At 39.3% G+C, this 17,977-nt stretch overlaps 1 protein-coding gene across 8 annotated transcripts in view; it reads left to right on the forward strand.

The window, feature by feature from the left end:
• The first annotated feature begins 1,302 nt into the window (after positions 1–1,302).
• myot (myotilin) overlaps positions 1,303–17,977 on the forward strand; it is a 159,150-nt gene continuing 142,475 nt past the window's right edge. The window contains exons 1-3 of one of the 8 annotated variants that reach the window (XM_041194023.1): positions 13,843–14,039; positions 16,634–16,705; positions 17,186–17,287. Coding sequence is in view for 6 of the 8 variants with exons in the window: in XM_041194025.1 (XP_041049959.1) it covers positions 16,101–16,131; positions 16,634–16,705 (103 nt within the window). In the remaining 2 variants the exon portion in view is untranslated. Of the gene's footprint in view, positions 1,319–13,842; positions 14,040–14,447; positions 16,132–16,182; positions 16,246–16,633; positions 16,706–17,185; positions 17,288–17,977 lie in introns of those variants that run through there. The other 7 variants (XM_041194022.1, XM_041194024.1, XM_041194018.1 and 4 more) reach the window with 7 other exon arrangements.

The following is a 17,977-nucleotide window of genomic DNA, read 5'->3' on the forward strand; positions in this document are numbered from 1 at the left end:
GTGCTGATGTCCCATCTGCTTGTAGTGTTTGACATCCCTGTGGACTCTAGCACTTAAGCTGCCTGATGAAGGTGTGAGTTTGGAGTGAGTCAAAGTTTCATTCACCTTGACAGAGCGCAGCAGATCATTCATTAGTTTCCTGCATTGCAGGATAGCCCTTTTTTTGGTGCCACGGGCACTGACCTTCCCAGGGACCTCCTCTCAGGCTGTGTGGTCAGGTGGGGGGACTTCCTGCTCCCATCCCAAGGAAAGAGGATCTCTACCTATCCTAGATGGTCTGGCAGGGAATCCCCAGGGAGGCCTTGCTGAACCGTGGAGCCAAGGGTGTGTTGCGTTTGGTCACCATGGTAATGCAGACATTCAGCCCACAACTGGCCTGCAGTGAATGAATATGGCAACAGGACCTTTGACCCCGAAGTAACGACATGGCAGACAAATCCCTATTCGCCCCACCACAAGATTCAACGAGCTCCTTGATGATTCATAATTAATGAGCTGAAAAGCGGAAAATCGGGCATGAAAATCCATCCCACCCCTCAGCGGGAATCACGCCGACTTTCCCACCCCAACTGCATTTAATTTCCAGAATGGAAAATTCTGTCTTATGACATTTAATATGTTATAGATAGATAAAGGGTTAGTGCAAAGACAGAAGAGAGATTAAAATACTTTTTCCAATTGTAAGCATAGATTTAAGTAACAAGTTAGATGAGGTGATATTATGATATTGACAGTTTAGATTACATGTTGTATTAACAAGTTTCCATTATATATATTTAATGATATATTATTCATTTGTTCAAAGAATGTCCAGTCTACAACTAGGTTTTAATCATGAGTTATTTCTACATTTTTGTGGCATTATTGAACCTTAAGCTAAATGTATCACTTTGGTTATCCTTTATTTTATATATATTGTGGATTAGATGAAGGAAAATCTAATGTGTCATTGTGCAAATGGCCTGGAGGTTCAGTTTTAATGCTTCTCTTATTTTTAGTATTTCTTGACTAAGTGAGTAAGGAACTGCTGGTCCGTGGCCAAGAAACCTGAGATGAGCCTGAGATCACTTCCTAGTTTTATTCCTTAGAAACATACATGACGAGCACCGGCTGAAGGATCGATCTGGAGATTTCTGAAGTTAATGCTATCTGGTGGACTGTAACCTTCTCTTCTCCCTGTCAAGCTGCGGGTTTGAATTTGGCCAAATTTGACCATTGGCAATATTCTGGACATTGTGAAAGCAAGCTTTCAACACAGAGAAAACCAGAACACACAATTTGACAACAATTTCTACATATCCTTGCCTACTACTTACTGGTAAGAAAGAGTTAAATACAATATTTATATAAAATGGAATTTATGACAGGGTATTTATGAATTCTATAATTTGGGAACTAGTTAATTACTCCACTAACTGATTAAACCATATGATTCTGAATTAAGATTAGCTTGCAGAATGCATCAATAAAAATTCATTCACATGTGAATTCAAGTTCCATATTATGCCATGTTATCCAAAGACTGAAAATGTTAATACTTAGAGATTCTGAAGTGAAAAGCTGAGTAAAATAAAATATATTCAAAATAAAGGGCTTAAATTTAAAAATGTAACTGCAAGATCTCTAATAAAATACAATAAAAAGCTTATTTGGAGATTTCTATCCTCATCTATTTTAAACAGTTCAACAACTTCAATTTAAATTTATATTGCACCTTTAAAGTACCAAAACATTCCAAGGCACTTCACAGGAGTATTACCAAACAAAATCTGACACAGAGTCACATAAGAAGATATTAGGGAGGTGACCAAAAACTTTGCCAAACCGGTAGATTTTAAGGAGCATCTTTAAATCGGAGAGGCAGAGATGTATAGGGAGGGAATTCCAGAGCTTAGGGTCTGGACTGCTGAAGGCAGTGCCGCTAAAGGTGGGGTGAAGAAAATTATGAATGCTCAAGTGGCCACAATTGGAGAAAAGCAGATTTCCCACAGGGTTGGAAGGATGGAGGAGGCATTGCTGGACTGAGAGCCAATGTGTGTTGATGGGTGAACTAAACAAGTTTATGGAGGGTGGCAAATGAAAGGCTAGTCAGAAGAGCATTAGAATAGTCAAACCTGGAGGTAAAGTAATAAGAGCATGGATGAGGTTTTCAGAAGTAGAGATGATGGGATGATTGCAGGTGATATTACAGAGGTGGAAGTTGGTGGCCTTGGTGATAAAGATGATATGGGCCAGAATTACAGCTCTGGGTCAAACAGCCATGGTTGAAAACAAGCTGGCTCAGCCTTAGACAGTAGCCAGGGAGGAGAAGGAAATCACTAGTTAAGGAATGGAGTTTGTGGTGGGGAATGAAGACAATGGCTTTGGTCTTCTTAATATTTAATTGAAGGAAATTTCTGGCCATCCAGTGCTGGATGTTGGACAAGTTGTGTGACAGTTACAAGGCAGTGGAGGGGTCGAGAGAGGTGGTGGTGAAGTAGAGCTGGGAATTGTCAATGTACATGTGGAATCTGACCTCAAAATATGGGTTCTAAGAAGTCTACATTTTTAGTGTAATAGGATGAAGTTTGGCAAGCAATTGTATTCTATATTATTTAGTGACATTACAACCCAAAGGTGGGCAAGTTCTTCACACAATCAATTCAAAAGCAAATTTCATGTCATTATTAAATTGTCAATGCATTTTGTTGCATAAATCAGGAGAACTAACTACAGACCACCAAGGAGAACTTGATGTTTGATTGTGAGATTCTGAGCAAAAGGTCAAAGAAAGTACAAAACCAGTTTTGTATTTCAGTTATTTAATGTTTCAATAAACCTGAAGTTGAAGCATCATTTTGAGATTTGATTCCTACGTTGAGTGATGAGTGATCAAGAGCTGGTGACAAAAGTCATTTTCAAGAAGTCAACTTCCATCCAAATTCATATCTCTGTTACCTGAATAGACTTAGAAAGTTAGGGTTATACATGTATGCTCAGAGGTGATTTAGCTGAGGCTTTTAAAATTATACAAGAATTGGATGCAATTATTCTGATTATTCAAAGTAGAAATTGATAGTAGGACTAGGCAATAAATCACATTAGACGTCAGGAAAACTTAACTGGTGGATATGGTGAACACAGGTATGTTACAGTCCTTTAAGAAGCGATTTGGTAAAGTGGTGGTAGTGATGTAGCCAACCAGGATTTTCGGTACCTGCTTGGTTGTTTTATGGAGATGGAGAAGAATTAACTAAAGGTTTTGCTGAAATTACCCATGTGTTTTCTTTCGTATACTACTGAAGTTAAAATTATCATTGGTTGGGGATAGTTGCATGAGTTCTTAGTCTAATGGGTGAAGTGTGTATGTCTTTTGTTTCCTTTTTCTATAATCACAAGAAGCAGCCCTTTCATGAGCCAGGTAGTACACATTCCTCAGCTTACCAGCCTCTAATAATAATCCATATATTTAGGAATGCAGATACTGTGGCATGCTTATCACTATTATGTTCCACAAAAATAACAAAGTTTCTTATTTTACACAATAAGATTACAAGGAATGTTTATCCTTGTAAGTTTTTTTTGAAAATCATTACCTTACCTGAAAATATACTTCATACAGGTTTAGTGACACATCAGGTTGATATCTCACAAGGGTGCTACAATAATGGTAAAATACTTCTGGTTTGAGAAGATACCTAATCTGATTTAAATATGCACTTAAAATTGATGGCAAATGTATCAATAATTTGCTTTCCTTAATGACTTCTGGCTTGCTATTATCAGTTTTGCAACTGTGTATTTACAACTGAAAGCTTAATAATATTAGGTACCACCGAGACGCTGTCAGGGTTTACCTGGAAATGTCCCCATGTAGTGGCAGACATGCAAAACGCTGGCGAGGGCAGGAAATGGCACTTACTTGGGCCCTTAAGTGGCTCAATTGGCCTCCTGATAGGCAGCTGTGCTGCTGAGGCTGACGTTCCTCCTGCTGGTAATATGCCATAATGATGGGAAGATGCCCTGCTCCCTTTCCAACACCTTCTCCCTCTATATTACCAGCTCTCCCATCTCCTGTTTCGAAGAGCTGGGAAAATTCAGCCTTACACTTCAAATTTTCAGGTGAGAAATTAGTCCCAATTGCACCGAATTTCTGGGGGAAAATGAAGTTCAGGGAACTAACATTGAGGTGCAATTCCCCAGGCCCTATTGCTTCTGGAATTCCCTGGATGCTTGGCTAAAACAGATATAAGACCCTTGAATATGTTAGCCAGGTGTCTAATGCTTGGTTTAAGACCCAAACACTAAATTCAACAAAAACTACCAAAGAACAGGCAGGTTTTTGATATTTTTACTTGATATGGTTGCAGGAAAAAAGGGCTGTTAATATCTCGCACTCATCCCACTTCTGTTTACCTCCTTCCCTCCTACAATCTTTTTGTGGGTTGGCTCCATGTCAGAACCAGATGAATTTTCTAACGCCTTAACAGGCGAGCTGTACCACATCATTATCTGAGTATGTAGCTTTGCGGTATCATGTCGATGAGGCCTGAGGCCCAAATTTCCAGCAACTCTCAAGTCTTCACCTTCAGTCAAGTGTTGCAGGCATACCACCCTATTCACTCAAGTTTTTGACGCAAGACCAATTAACCACAGCTCATCTTTTAAATTTACTTGATATAAATAGCTAATGAGCATTTGTAACAATCATACAGTGATTGTTGAATCGATGAGTCTTCTGGAGTTACTATTAAGTGCGGATAATTGGATATTTTTCACTGACTGCCATCTGTGATGAATTGTGCTTTCTCTACATAAGTGTCTGCATATCAAAAACAACATGCCTAGAAATTAGGAAATGCCCAGCTCATGTTTCTTAGTGATTACATCCTTGCTGTTGTGACACTCTGGAGAGGAAAGTGCCAAGTTTCAGGGCTACAGCAGGGAAATGTTCATCTGCAGTTGTACAGCTAACTTGGTTCAGGAACAGCAAACCATTGGAAGGATTATGTTCCTAATTCCGTGCCCTTTTGTGTTTCTAGATATCCAGATTTGTGAAGTTGCATGTCTTTAATGCCACATCAGTTTAGAAGTTCATGACAGCCTTGTGAGCTATTTTGAGGACCTGCCTGTCACGGTGGAATAATGCAGATGTAGTTGCAAAATGTAACATAAGAACATAAAAAATAGGAATAGGAGTAGGCCATTTGGCCCCTTGAGCCTGCTCCACCTTTCAGTAAGATCATGGTTAATCTGATTATGGCCTGAGCTCCACATCCCCTTAACCCCTGACTTCCTTGCGGGTCAAAAATCCGTATAACTCAACCTTGAATATATTCAATGACCCAGCCACCACTGCTCTCTGGGGAAGAGAATTCCAAACATTAACAACCCTCTGAAAGAACATATTCCTTCTCACTGCCATCTTAAATGGGAGACCCCTTATTTTGAAACTGTGCTCCTTGTGCTAGATTCCCCCATGAGAGGAAACATCCCCTCAGCATCTACCCTGTCAAGCCTCCTCAGAATCTTATGTTTCAATAGAACACCTTTCATTCTTCTAAACTCCAATAAGTATAGTTCCAAATTACTCAAACTTTCCTGATAAATCAACCCCTTCATCCCAGGAATCAACTTAGTAAACATTCTATGAACTGCCTCCAATGTTATCCCGCTATAAAAAAACCTAAACTGTACACAGTACTCTAGTGCAGTCTCACCAATGCTCTGTCCAGTAAAACAAGACTTCCCTACTTTTATACTCCACCCACTTTAACATAAAGGGCAACACTAAACTTGCCTTCCTAATTACTTGCTATGCTTATGTGCTAACCTTTTGTGATTTATGTTCAGCATTCTGTAGTCTCTCTCTATTTAAATAATATTCTGCTTTTCTATTTTTCCCACCAAAGTTGACAACCTCATATTTTACCACATTATGCTCCATTTGTCAAATCTTTGCCCACTCCTTTAATCTATCTATATTCATTTGCAGACTATTTGGGTGAAATTTAATGTCCTCCTCTGCGGCAAGTTTGGTGGCAGGGGCATTTAATCAGGTGGGTGTGGACCAGCTCTGCCCTGATTTAAGTCTTCCTGTCCCACCGCCAATTGATGCTCTTCAGTAGGCAGTTAATACTCACCTAAGGGCCTCACTCTGCCACTGCTAGTATTAACCCAGCAGTGGGTGGGGGACTCGCATGCAGGGAGCCCAAAAGGTAAACCCTGTTGAGGTTACCTGCAGATTCCCAGCAGGATCCCTCATTCAAAGGCACAAAGTGCCTGACTGAGGAACCTGGCATTGGAAAGTGGGGACCAACTGATAGCTACCCCCTACCCTTGCTGCCAAACCCTTCCCCACTTCCCCGCAACCCAACCCTGTGACCCTTTTCCCTATCACTCACCTATGCCTGGGTCCATTGGTGATCTTGGGCCTGAGGTGGGTGTAGTAGTGGCAGCAACCACCACCTCCCTGGTGGCATTGCTAAGCAGTGAAGAGCTGGTAGCCCTGATTGGCCCTCAGGGTCCTTGATTGCTGCCCAGTTAAAGGCCTGACTGGCATTTAGTTTGGTGGGCCTTCCCGAAAAGAGATGGCGTATGGCTCTAGCCAGCTCTCAAGCTGGCAGGCAAGAACCCTTTTGTGTCCTCCTTACAACTTGCTTTTCACCCTATCTTTGTATCATCAGCAAATTTGGCTACAATCCACTTAGTCCATTCATCCATTTCACCAATATAAATAGTAAATAGTTCAGGCCCAGTACTGATCCCTGTGGTACTCCACTAATTACAGTTTACAAACCTGAAAATGACCATTTATCCCTACGCTCTGTTTCCTGTTAGTTAGCCATCAATCTTCTATCCATGGTAATATATTACCCCCAATGCCATGATCTCTTCTTGTTTTCTAACCTTTTATATGGCATGTTATCGAATGCCTTTTAGAAATCCAAATACACTCCATCTACTGGCTCCTGGGGGTTACATCTTCAAAGAACTTGATCAAATTTGTCAAACACTATTTCCCTTTCATTAAACCATGTTGACTCAGCTTGACTGTATAATGATTTTCTAAATGTCCTGCTACTACTTCCTTAATGATGGATTCCAGCATTTTCCCAGTGACAGCTAGGCTAACTGACCTATAGTTTCCTGCTTCCTGTCTTCCTCCTTTCTTGAATAGAGGTGTTCCATTTGCAGTTTTCCAATCCACTGGAGCTTTTCCAGAATCTAGGGAATTTTAGAAGATTACAGCCACTGGATCCCTATCTCTGCAGCCACTTCCTTTAAGATCCTAGGATGCAGACTATCAGGCCCAGGGGATATGTCAGTCTTTAGTCCCATTAATTTTCCTAATACTCCTTCTATAGTAATAGCAATTGTTTTAAGTTTCTCCCTCCCTTTGCCTTTCAACTTTCTGCTATCACTGGGATGCTTTTTGTGTTTTTTACCATGAAGACAGATATAAAATAACTGTTCAAAGTCTCTGCCATTTCCTTGTTTCCCATTATTAATCCCCCAGTCTTATCCTCTAAGGCACCAATGCTCACTTTAACTACTCTTCTCCTTTTTATATGCTCTTACTGTGTTCTTATACTTCTTGCTAGTTTACCCTCATTATAATTTCTTTCTCTTTATTATCCCTCTTTATTCATCATTTGCTGTTTCTAAAATTTTCTCAATCTTCTGCCCTACCACTAATCTTCACAGCATTGTACACATTTTCTTTCAATTTGATACCATCCTTAACTTCCTTAGTTAGGCACTGATGGAGCATCCTTCCTATAGTCTTTCTCAATGGAATACATTTCTGTTGAGAGTTATGAAGTATCTCCTTAATTGTCTGCCACTGCTTATTTATCATCTTATCCTTTAACCTGTTTTCTAAGTCCACTGTAGCCAATTCTGTCTACGTACCTTTGTAATTGCCTTTACTTAAGTTTCTCATCCTCAAACTGAATGAGAAATCCTAACGTGTCATGATCACTCTTACCTAGGGGATTCTTTACCCTGGGGAGAATTTTCTCCCCATTGGGCGAGGTGAGCGGGCACAGGCGTGCTTCCCTTTATCAGCTGCATGCTGCCATTTTACATGGGTGGACCAATTAAGGCCCGCCCAGCATGATGCGCACCCAGAAGTGCTCAGCGCTACCTGTGCGAGTGGGGGGAGGAGGGAGAGTTGGGCCCTGCGTTCTTTCACGAAAGAGCGCAGAAATCTCCCTGAGGCACAGAGCTGCCTCATGGAGATTAATTTGATTGTGAGAAATTGGAAAAAAGAATTTTAAAAAATTAATCAGACATGTCCCCTCATGTGACAGTGTCACATGAGCTGGGACATGTCTATGAATTTCAAAAAATTTTTTATTAAAGTTATAAACCCTTCATGAAACCTCATCCTGCCCGTGGATGAGGTGCCATGAAAAATGCGAAGGCCACCTGGGCTCTTCGCCTGCCCACCAACATTAAGGTTGGATGGGCAGCCCTGACAAGTACTTCAATTAGTTGATAAATGGCCTTAATAGGCCTTTGACAGTTCAGCAGGCACTCAGTCGACTCTGGTGTGCGCCTGCCGAACTGAAGATCGGAATGACGCATGGTGACGTCGGGACACACGCCTGACATCACCGCACGTTATTTTATGCCCATGCCCGCACTCCAACCAGAAGATTCAGGCCTATGAGATCATTCATTAATCCAGTATCATTACACATTGCCAGGCCTAAAAGAGCTGGTTTCCTGGTTGGTTCCAAAATGTATTGTTCTAAGGAACTGTTCTGGATACACCCTCAAAACAATCTTTGCCAATTTGATTTACAAAACCATTGTACGGCCATCTATTCAGCCTGCTTCTGTTGTAAAGTAGCCAAATGGCCTCAATATGGACACTTGGCTGAGTTCCAAGGATAGTTAATGGACTCAGTCTAGTAGGAGGTTATTTGCACAGCTGCAAAGGGTTCTGCTAGATTTGTTTGTCATTTTTATGAGAGCATAATAACTCTATCCATGCTAATATATCACCTCCAACTCCATGAACCCTTATCTTGCCTATTAACCTTTTGCATGACACCTTATCAAATGCCTTTTGGAAATCCACAACTACTGGTTCCCCTTTATCTATCCTACTAGTTACATTCTCAAAAAACTCTAATAAATTTGTCAAACTGGATTTACCTTTCATAAAACCATGTTGACTTTTTCTAATCACACAATGCTTTCCTAAGTGTATTGTTAAGGCTTCCTTAATAAGAGATTCCAGCACTTTACTAATGATGGATGTCAAGCTAACTGATTTACTGTTTCATGTTGTCTCTCTTCCTCCTTTCTTGAATGCTGGTGTTACATTTGCTAACTTCCAATCTGCTGGACCTGTTCCAAAATCTAAGGAATTTTGGAAAATCATAGCCTGCATGCATGGACTATCCACAGCTATCTCTTTTAGAACTCTAGTTTGTAGGCCATCAGGTCCTGAGGATTTGTCAGATTTTATTCTCTTGAGTTTCTCCAGTAATTTTTCTCTGCTGGTACTAATTGCCTTAATTTCCTCATTTTTTTTTTCGCCTCTGCCTCGGCTCAGGTTGTGCCAACAACACAGATTAACATCCATATTTTTCTACTATGAAGGCAGACACAAAATATTTGTTCAAGGTCTCTGCCATTTCTTCATTTCCCATCATAATTTCTCCTGTCTCTGCTTCTAAGGGACTAACATGTACTTTAGCTACTCTCTTCCTTTTAATGCTGTAAAATCTCTTACAATCTTAAAGTAAGCAACAGAGCTATATGTGATTCTAAAGATAAGGCAGAAGCACTAAATTATTAATTTTCCAGTGCACTTGCCAGAGAAGATTTAACTCACATATCCAACTTAGATGGTGACCACTTATCAAACATACTAAAACTCATAAGCAAAGAAGATGTTTTAAAATTATTGTAAGAAATAAATTCAAATAAAGCTCTAGGTCCAGATGAACTGCCTCCCTTAATATTAAAGTTAGCAGCTACTTACCAAACCAATAACATATAAAAAATATAAATAGAATATAAACATATATTCTAAAAGGGGATAAATGTCAGCCAGAAAACTACCAGCATCACTTTCAAATTGCTTGAATGTATTGTCTATTTCATGCCATGAAACACTTTGTAGCTCACAACATCCTGGTAGATAGTCAGCATAGTTTTCGGTCAAAAAGGTCTAATGGAACATAGCTTTTACAGACTGTTGATGCCCTAGCTTCAAGCCTCAAAAGCAATGAAACAACTCATATGGTAATACTGGATTTCTCAAAAGTCTTCAACAAAGATCCTCATGAAATCCTCATGTTCAAATGTCAATACTATGGAATTTGGGGGACATTATTTAATTGGATTTGGCACTTCTTAACCAACAGAAGAAAGAGTGATGTGTGACGGGGAATCATCCTTTTCTGGAGCTGTCCTCTCCAGAGTCCCCCAGGGGACTGTGTTGGAACCCTTATTTTTCCTTACATACAAAAATGTCCTTCCCAACAAGTTAAAAAATAGGGTGTGACTATTTACAAATGACTGTGTGGCATCAGGGAAAACTCAAGGTCAAAGCAATTCATTGCAAGGCAATCTGCTGGAATTGCAAACATGGCAGGACCAATGGGAGATAGCATTCAACCCCCAAAAATTCTTCATGATGTTCATCAGTAACAAAAAGGATCCACCAACAGGGTAACTTTAAGTTCTGTAGTCAAATTCTCCAACAATACCTATGGGTTCATCTTAAAAAAAACTTCAATAGAGATTCTATATACAATGGATAACATCCAAAGCAAAAACGGATCTTGGATTTCTGAGGAGGAATCTTTGGGGTTGTAAGAAAAATATCAGAGTTACAGCTTGTCAAACACTTGTTCATCCAATCCTGGAGTATGCCAGGTGTGTGTGGGATACTTATATGGCACAGATATATATAAGATTGAAGCAATCAAAAGATGGGAAATACACCAGTGTCACATCTTTGATCGAAGATTTGGAATGGGAATCACTACAGCAAAGAAGTCCGAAAAGTAGACTGACTATTTTTTATAAAATATGGAATTAACTGGTGGGAATTACCAAAAGCAAGTGCCTAGTGCCCTCTGGCAATCACAAAACATTAAGTAGCCATCCACACAAACTACAAAGACCATTTGATTCCAAGACAATCTTTCTTTCAAAAAAACAATCCCACAGTGGAACAAACTGCCAAAGAAAATAGTCACAGCTCCATCACTTGAAATCTTCAAGATTCACCTTGAGGTCATCTCCATTTATAAATTTTTCACTATCATGACTACCATATCAGCAGGTCTTGTCTGGTTCAGCTAGTGCTCACCAAATTTATAAATGTTGGTGGAATCCAGATGTTATTCTGTAATACCAACACAACCAAAGCAGAAGAAGAACCTGTTTTATATTCCTAGCTAGTTTACCCCAATATTCTACATTTTCTCCTTTTTATCAACTTTTTAGTGTGGCCCTTCGCTGGTTTCTAAAACACTCCCCAGCCTCAGCCTTATCACTATCCTTTGCAACATTATAAGCCTCTTCTTTTAATCTAATACTATCCTTAACCTCTTTAATAAGCTACAGATGGATCTTTCTTGCTCAGCTTTTGTTTTTCAATGTATTTTTGGAATGTATTTTTGTTGAACATTTTGAATTGTTTTTTAAATGTTTCCCGCTGTTTATTTATCACCATAACTTTAAGTCCATTTACCCAATCAACCTTAGCCACCTCTCCCCTCATATCTATGTAATTGGCTTTGTTTAAGTTTAAGATTCTTGCTTATGATTGGGGTATGTCACTTTCAAACATAATATGGAATTCAATTGTATTATGATCACTATTTCCCAGTGAATCTTTTACCATGACAGTACTAATTAAGCCAGTCTCATTGTGCAATGCTAAGTCTAAAACAGATTTATCCCTAGTTGGTTCCACAGCATATTTCTTGAGGAAACTGTCATGAAAGTATTCTACAAACTTAACTTCCAGACCATTTTTATCAATTTGATTGGTCCAGCCAACACAAAGATTAAAGTCCCCCACAACTATTATATTACCTTTTTTACAAGTTCCAATAATTTCCAATTTAATACTATATTTTGCTGAGAGTGAACTTTGGCCAATGTTAATTGCTTAGACCTGCAAAACAAAACATTTTAATTTCTAGCACCTAGGAGAAAGAGAGACATTGTGAGGTAGACAGAGCAGTTGAGATAAAATAGGGTTGACTGAGAGAGTAAAAGACAATATCCCTTTACTCATTTTAATTTGATGATTCCACTTAAAAAGTAAACCAACATTCTTTATAAGAAACGGATAGGAAGGGAGGATAGGAGGAGCGAGGGAGGAAGGTTTCTGGCTTTGCACTATCTGTCCTTGAGGAAAGTAAGTTCAATGGGGGAGAAAATGGAGGGTTAAGGGCAAGGTGAGTGACAGTGAAGCAAGGGAGAGGGCAGGATATATGTATGGAGGTAGTAGATAAAAGGGAACAACATAGAGATAGTGATCTGATTGATATGTGATAAGAAGCAGAAGGGATGGAGGACACAATGAGAGTGAGGGGATGGGTGAAGCACAGGTTATTGAGGAGACAGGAGGAGAACTGCTGAGAGCTGCATTTTCCTCAAATAACCTCCCCTTTAAAAGCTTGTAGCTGTTGGTGACTCTTTTCCCTGCCATACCACATTTTATAACTAACCAATTCCCATCTAAAAAGGAAAGATAAAAGGAAATTGCAGAGTGACAAAGAGAAAAGGACAAAAAATAGTAATATGGAGAGTTAATGAGAGAGCTGCAGTGAACAAGAGAAATACAGAAGCAGAAGAGGAGGGTGAACCAGTAACACAAAGATAACAGAGAAATGTAAGAAAGTAATCATATTCTCCAATTTATCATGTGCAATACCACAGGAGATCTGTCCAGCATGCATTTAGCATACTTCAGGCATTATAGTTCAAAATGTTATAAGTAGAAAATGGAAAAGTAAACAAATCACTGTTATCTTCTGGGGTGGATGTTTAAAATGTGTGACAGTAGGCAAATTTCCCTCACCAATAATTAATCTGAAATTGACGTGAGGATATATATTTACAATTGGACTTTTTGACCTTACAGAGAAATAGTTACACCTTAGCAACAGAATGTTACCTTGTACACTAGGTTTTCTAACATCTCTGTTGCCATAAAGCGGAACACCATCTGACTTACCAAGAGCAATCCCATGGGTGATATTTGATAATTATAGCTGTGCTGAAACTGAGAAGTAATCCATAAAGTATTAAATATTATACAAAACATACAGTTGTGCATGGCATGAGTGAGATGTAAAGTTTGAGGTTCTTGACATTTGCATGTTGCCCTCAAAGCAAAGTGTCAACAACTTGTCTTCTACGGAGAGAAAAGGTAGAATGCTTCAGAAGCCTGGATCACAGAGTAATCAGCTCCTTGTAGTTCCTTCAGTCACACTATAGATTGGAGTTAGTGGTAGGTCAATATTCTCTCTGGATTGCATCCAAGAGAAGGATGCATAAGATCTTTGCAGCTGTTATAAATATCTGTTTCACTCCTTGGCAAACCAAGAGACAAATTACAGTCAAATATCAAAAGAAAGCGTAAGAAGAAGTTGTTCTTTTATTTATCAAAAAGCATCCAGGCCTTTTTTCTATGACTAGCACAATCCAGTTTAGGATTATAGCATAATTTATCTTGATTTCAAGAAATGCTTTGGAATTATAATCCCTGGGGGCAACTTTATTATCAGAAACTTTAACCTTATTAAAGGTTCTAAATTTAATATGATTGATTGAAGTATAAAAATAGTACAAGGGCATAGAAGGCAGGATCATCATTAGCTAAAGGTATCAGAAATGATCATGATAAGCAAGTTATTTCAGCTTTAGTATTGCTAGAGTTGACATTCCAATTGCGAAATGTCTGATTTTCAATTATTGCCAAACATTTAATTAACTGAGCTGTATCTTGTTAACATCAGCTTTGTGCTCTTATTTGTTGAAAGCGGATCAAAGCAAAGGACAATGTGACAAAAGTAGGTATTTTTGTTTATGAGCTACATCATTAGTTTCATTTCTTTCGCCATGGTACCTCCACAGTTAAAACCAGATGCAGCGGAAGAAATGAATCCTTTGTGGCTAATAAATGTCAACACCCAGATCTACAGACTCTGCAGCTATAAGAAGCTGCAGTTAAACCAGATGGGCTTGATCATATTTAGAATGTTTAAGTAGCCATGCTTTACAATTCCAATCTACTGGCACATAAGCATTTGTTAATTCAGTATTAAAAATGGCTATTAATCTATTCTGGCTGACAGATACAGTTTTTTAAAAGTACTTTCTATTTCTTCATAACTATAAAGAATTGTGAATGATAGTTCTGCAGCTGTTTTGCTCCCAGGGGGTAGTTTGTCTAACAGATACTCAACTCGCCAGATGCTCTGTGACAGTAATTCTGTACATAAGAAGCGTGCGTTTCAAGATCATTTTATAATAGGAAATCAATTTTATTGTTTTAACATTTGAGGGAATAGTAAAGTGTGTAATTACTGCCAATATACTGCCTGTAAGGAATACTGTCAATTTTCTTGGTTAATGTTAATAAATTTGTCCACTAGTTGTTAACCTGAACTGTGGTTTAAGAGAGTGTATAATCTTACGCCTAACAAAGATATGGGGCTGTGCAATGGTACCTGATATATTGCAGTAAATCAAGTATGGAGGCCCAGGTTCTCTGTTCAGAAGGAAAGGCTAGTTTTTATGAAACCAAGGGTAAGTTACAGGAGCAGCCAGTGAAAATAATCTCAAGGAGAATATACGTTGCACAAAAATCTCAGATTAGTAATGGAAAGCTTCTAAATTTCTACAGCCTACTGGTCAAATTATTACCGTGCATGATCCACTATTCATTTGCCATAGTTGCACAATGAGTAATAAATAACAAACCAGAAAAAAGTCCATTGGATATTGTTTCACAGGCGCACAAGTTTATATGTTACAACATACAAATGACATGCAATACTCTGGAGTTTGACTAATCCCAGTTTAGCAAAGTGAACTCTTAAGTCCATGAAGCGTTAGAAAAAGTTAATGTTAGCTGTGACTCACATATACACATATATTATTGATAATTAACCTGATGGGTGCAACAATATGTAAACAAAACACAAAACATGCAATGACCAGAGGTACAAGTAATTCAATTTAACATAATTTAAAATGGGGAGCAATTGACACAATCATAAAAAAGTACACTTTTTTAGTTTGAAATTTTCCAGCACAATGTTTTTTTTTGTTAAAATGAACTAACATATTTGTTTTGATTTCTATTTTGTCATCTGTTTAACAAGTCCAAAAATCTCATTGAATTAAACTGGTATCAAGTTACAAAGATTGTGCTCCCGGATACAGGGGGTCAAATTCTGTCCTTTTCACAGGAGTTACTGTTACACTTACTGAAGGCTACCACTGGCATACAACACATGTGACGCAAGTAGAATAACTCACATTCTGTGCTTTGTAATATTATGGGTACAAGCTAAAAAAAACTGTTCAAAGCATGGTGTGAAAAAGATTTTAAAAATAGCTATCTGCTACATGTAATGAAGACTATTTTTATTTATTCAAAGCAATAATTGCCTAAAGATTGGAATTTTACACTTTAATGGCTATATACTGTATCAAAATGATGTATCAGGCAGCTTGATAACAACAGAACACACTCTTAAATATAGATCTGGAAATTCAAGTCCCAGCCTGTAGTGATATTTGAACTCCACGGCTGTGACAGGGAGAGGAGTGGTTGGAGACACATATCTTTGCCAGTCGTTAAATGCAGTGGAGGAGGAGGAACAGTAAAAGACAGACTCTCTGCCTTGTATTAACATAGTGTAGTGCATAGTACAACATTGAAAATGGCTGTACCAATGGGAAAATTTGCTGTTTTAATTGTACAGCTAATATTAGATTTACAATAGTAAAAGTTTAGAATGTGAAGTTAAACAACTCAGTAAAAGATTGTTATCAAGCTTGTTCCCCGACGTGTTGTCTCTTAATATATTGCGGCTCACAAAGGAAGCGCCTTGGAGTAGTGAATGCATGTTGTCATTGACGGAAGAAATGCAGGTTAGCTTCCTCCTTCCCCAATAACATGCTGCTGAATTCCAGTTTTAGCTGCATCAATAGAGATATGCCTGGCCTCTGCTTAATGACCTCCATGGGGAAATGATAGAACTGGAGGTAACATTGCCTCTTACAGGCAAATGCCTGGTTATTCGCCACTCTCTCAGGAATTGCATGGCTAGCGAAAGCTGGAGACAGAGAAATACAAAATCATTTTATGTCCTTGCAAAACAAAGTTCCCAGCTGAACCAGATAGAAAATACTTTTAAAATATTAAAGAAAATAGAAAGATGCAGTATTTTTTGACTAGGCTTTTGTGTCCATCATCAAAATTTACAAGATATAGATTAGCTGAAAGTGAAAACTGTTTTCCAAGGCCAAACTACCTCTGATAAAACAGATTTAAAATAGTTTACTTTAAATATTTTTGATAATCCATGTTTAATCATTTAGGAACAGCAAATAATTCTATAAAGTTATAACCTGATTTAATTGTATTCCCTAGGAGCAGTTGATACTGATTCAGCAAAGAGAGTCAACCTTAAGATTCATGTACTACGGAAAGCATCATGCCACAGTAAGTATGGAAAACTGGAAGACGTTATTGTACAATAAATAATGTTTTCTATTTTCTTTTCAAACTTGGAGTCAAGGCTACAAGGTCAATGTGATCATTTACATTAAGCTCAAATTTGAGGTCATCCAAAAATCTGCTGATCATGTCCTAACTCGTACCAAGTCCCGCTCATCCACCTTCTCTATGCCCACAAACCTACAATGGTTCCCGGTTAAGCAAAGTCTCGATTTTAAAATTCTCATCCTTCATTTCAATTCTCTCCAAGGCCTCGCAATATCTATAGGCTGGAATTTTCCGTGCCCACTGGCGCTAAGCGTCATGGCGGGCCTGAGTGGACAATATGGTAGGAAGGTCAAAAATCAGTTTCACAACGTCATGAAACCAGTTTGCAATCATCTGCTCCGCCTGTCAATGGTGGACCGTGTTTCCCACTGCTGCACTCTGGGAACTTCATTGTAACATATCTGCATATCATTATAGGCCCAGCTCGCCAGAATCATCCCCCCATGTGGATCATCCGGTCGTGTTGGTGTGATTGCACGTCGACGCGTTTCACAACTGTACATAAGCGAGGTGCACCTGGTGAGCTGCAATTCACTTGGGACTTTGAGGCTTGTTTGCCTACATTTCTTCGGGTAACACTCGCGGTCATCAGCACCAGATTTTGTAGGCAGCACCACATCACTTTTAGCGGGGGCTATGGGCAGGTCTCTGCTTACGAGACCAGCCGTAAGGCAGGGGTGGATTTTCAACGGCCGCAGGGCTAGGACTTGCTTGGAGAATGGAGAGAAGTGGATTCAGGCAAGGGAAGATGCTGCAGGGCTAGGACTGTACCAGGGAAGGGTGGAAACCCAGGGTGTGTGTGGGGACACATGTTGACCTGTGCAAGTGTCCTCAAGATAGTGAGGGCTGAGGAGGCAGTCTCCAGAGGAGATGAGTCCAGATGGAGATGTGAGGGTGAGTATGAGAGAGCGAGTGGTGATGTCCCTTGAGCTGGGTGAATTGGAGGCCGCCCGCGGTTGAAACAACGTGTTTCCTGGGAATGCATGGTTAATGAGTTGGGATTGGGATGATGCAGCGCAAAACCCTGCCATTGTGTCCAGCGGGTAAAACGTCTTTTATTCCTGCCTGCTACCACACAGTGCAAATCTGGGACAATTCCGCCCATAACCTCTTTCTGCCTTACAGGTCCCCGAGATCTCTGTACACCACTAATTCTGGCCTGCTGAGTATTCCTAATTTTAATCTCACCGCCAATGGTGGCCATGCCTT

Source organism: Carcharodon carcharias, chromosome 8 (assembly GCF_017639515.1).
Source record: "Carcharodon carcharias isolate sCarCar2 chromosome 8, sCarCar2.pri, whole genome shotgun sequence".
NCBI lineage: Eukaryota > Metazoa > Chordata > Chondrichthyes > Lamniformes > Lamnidae > Carcharodon > Carcharodon carcharias.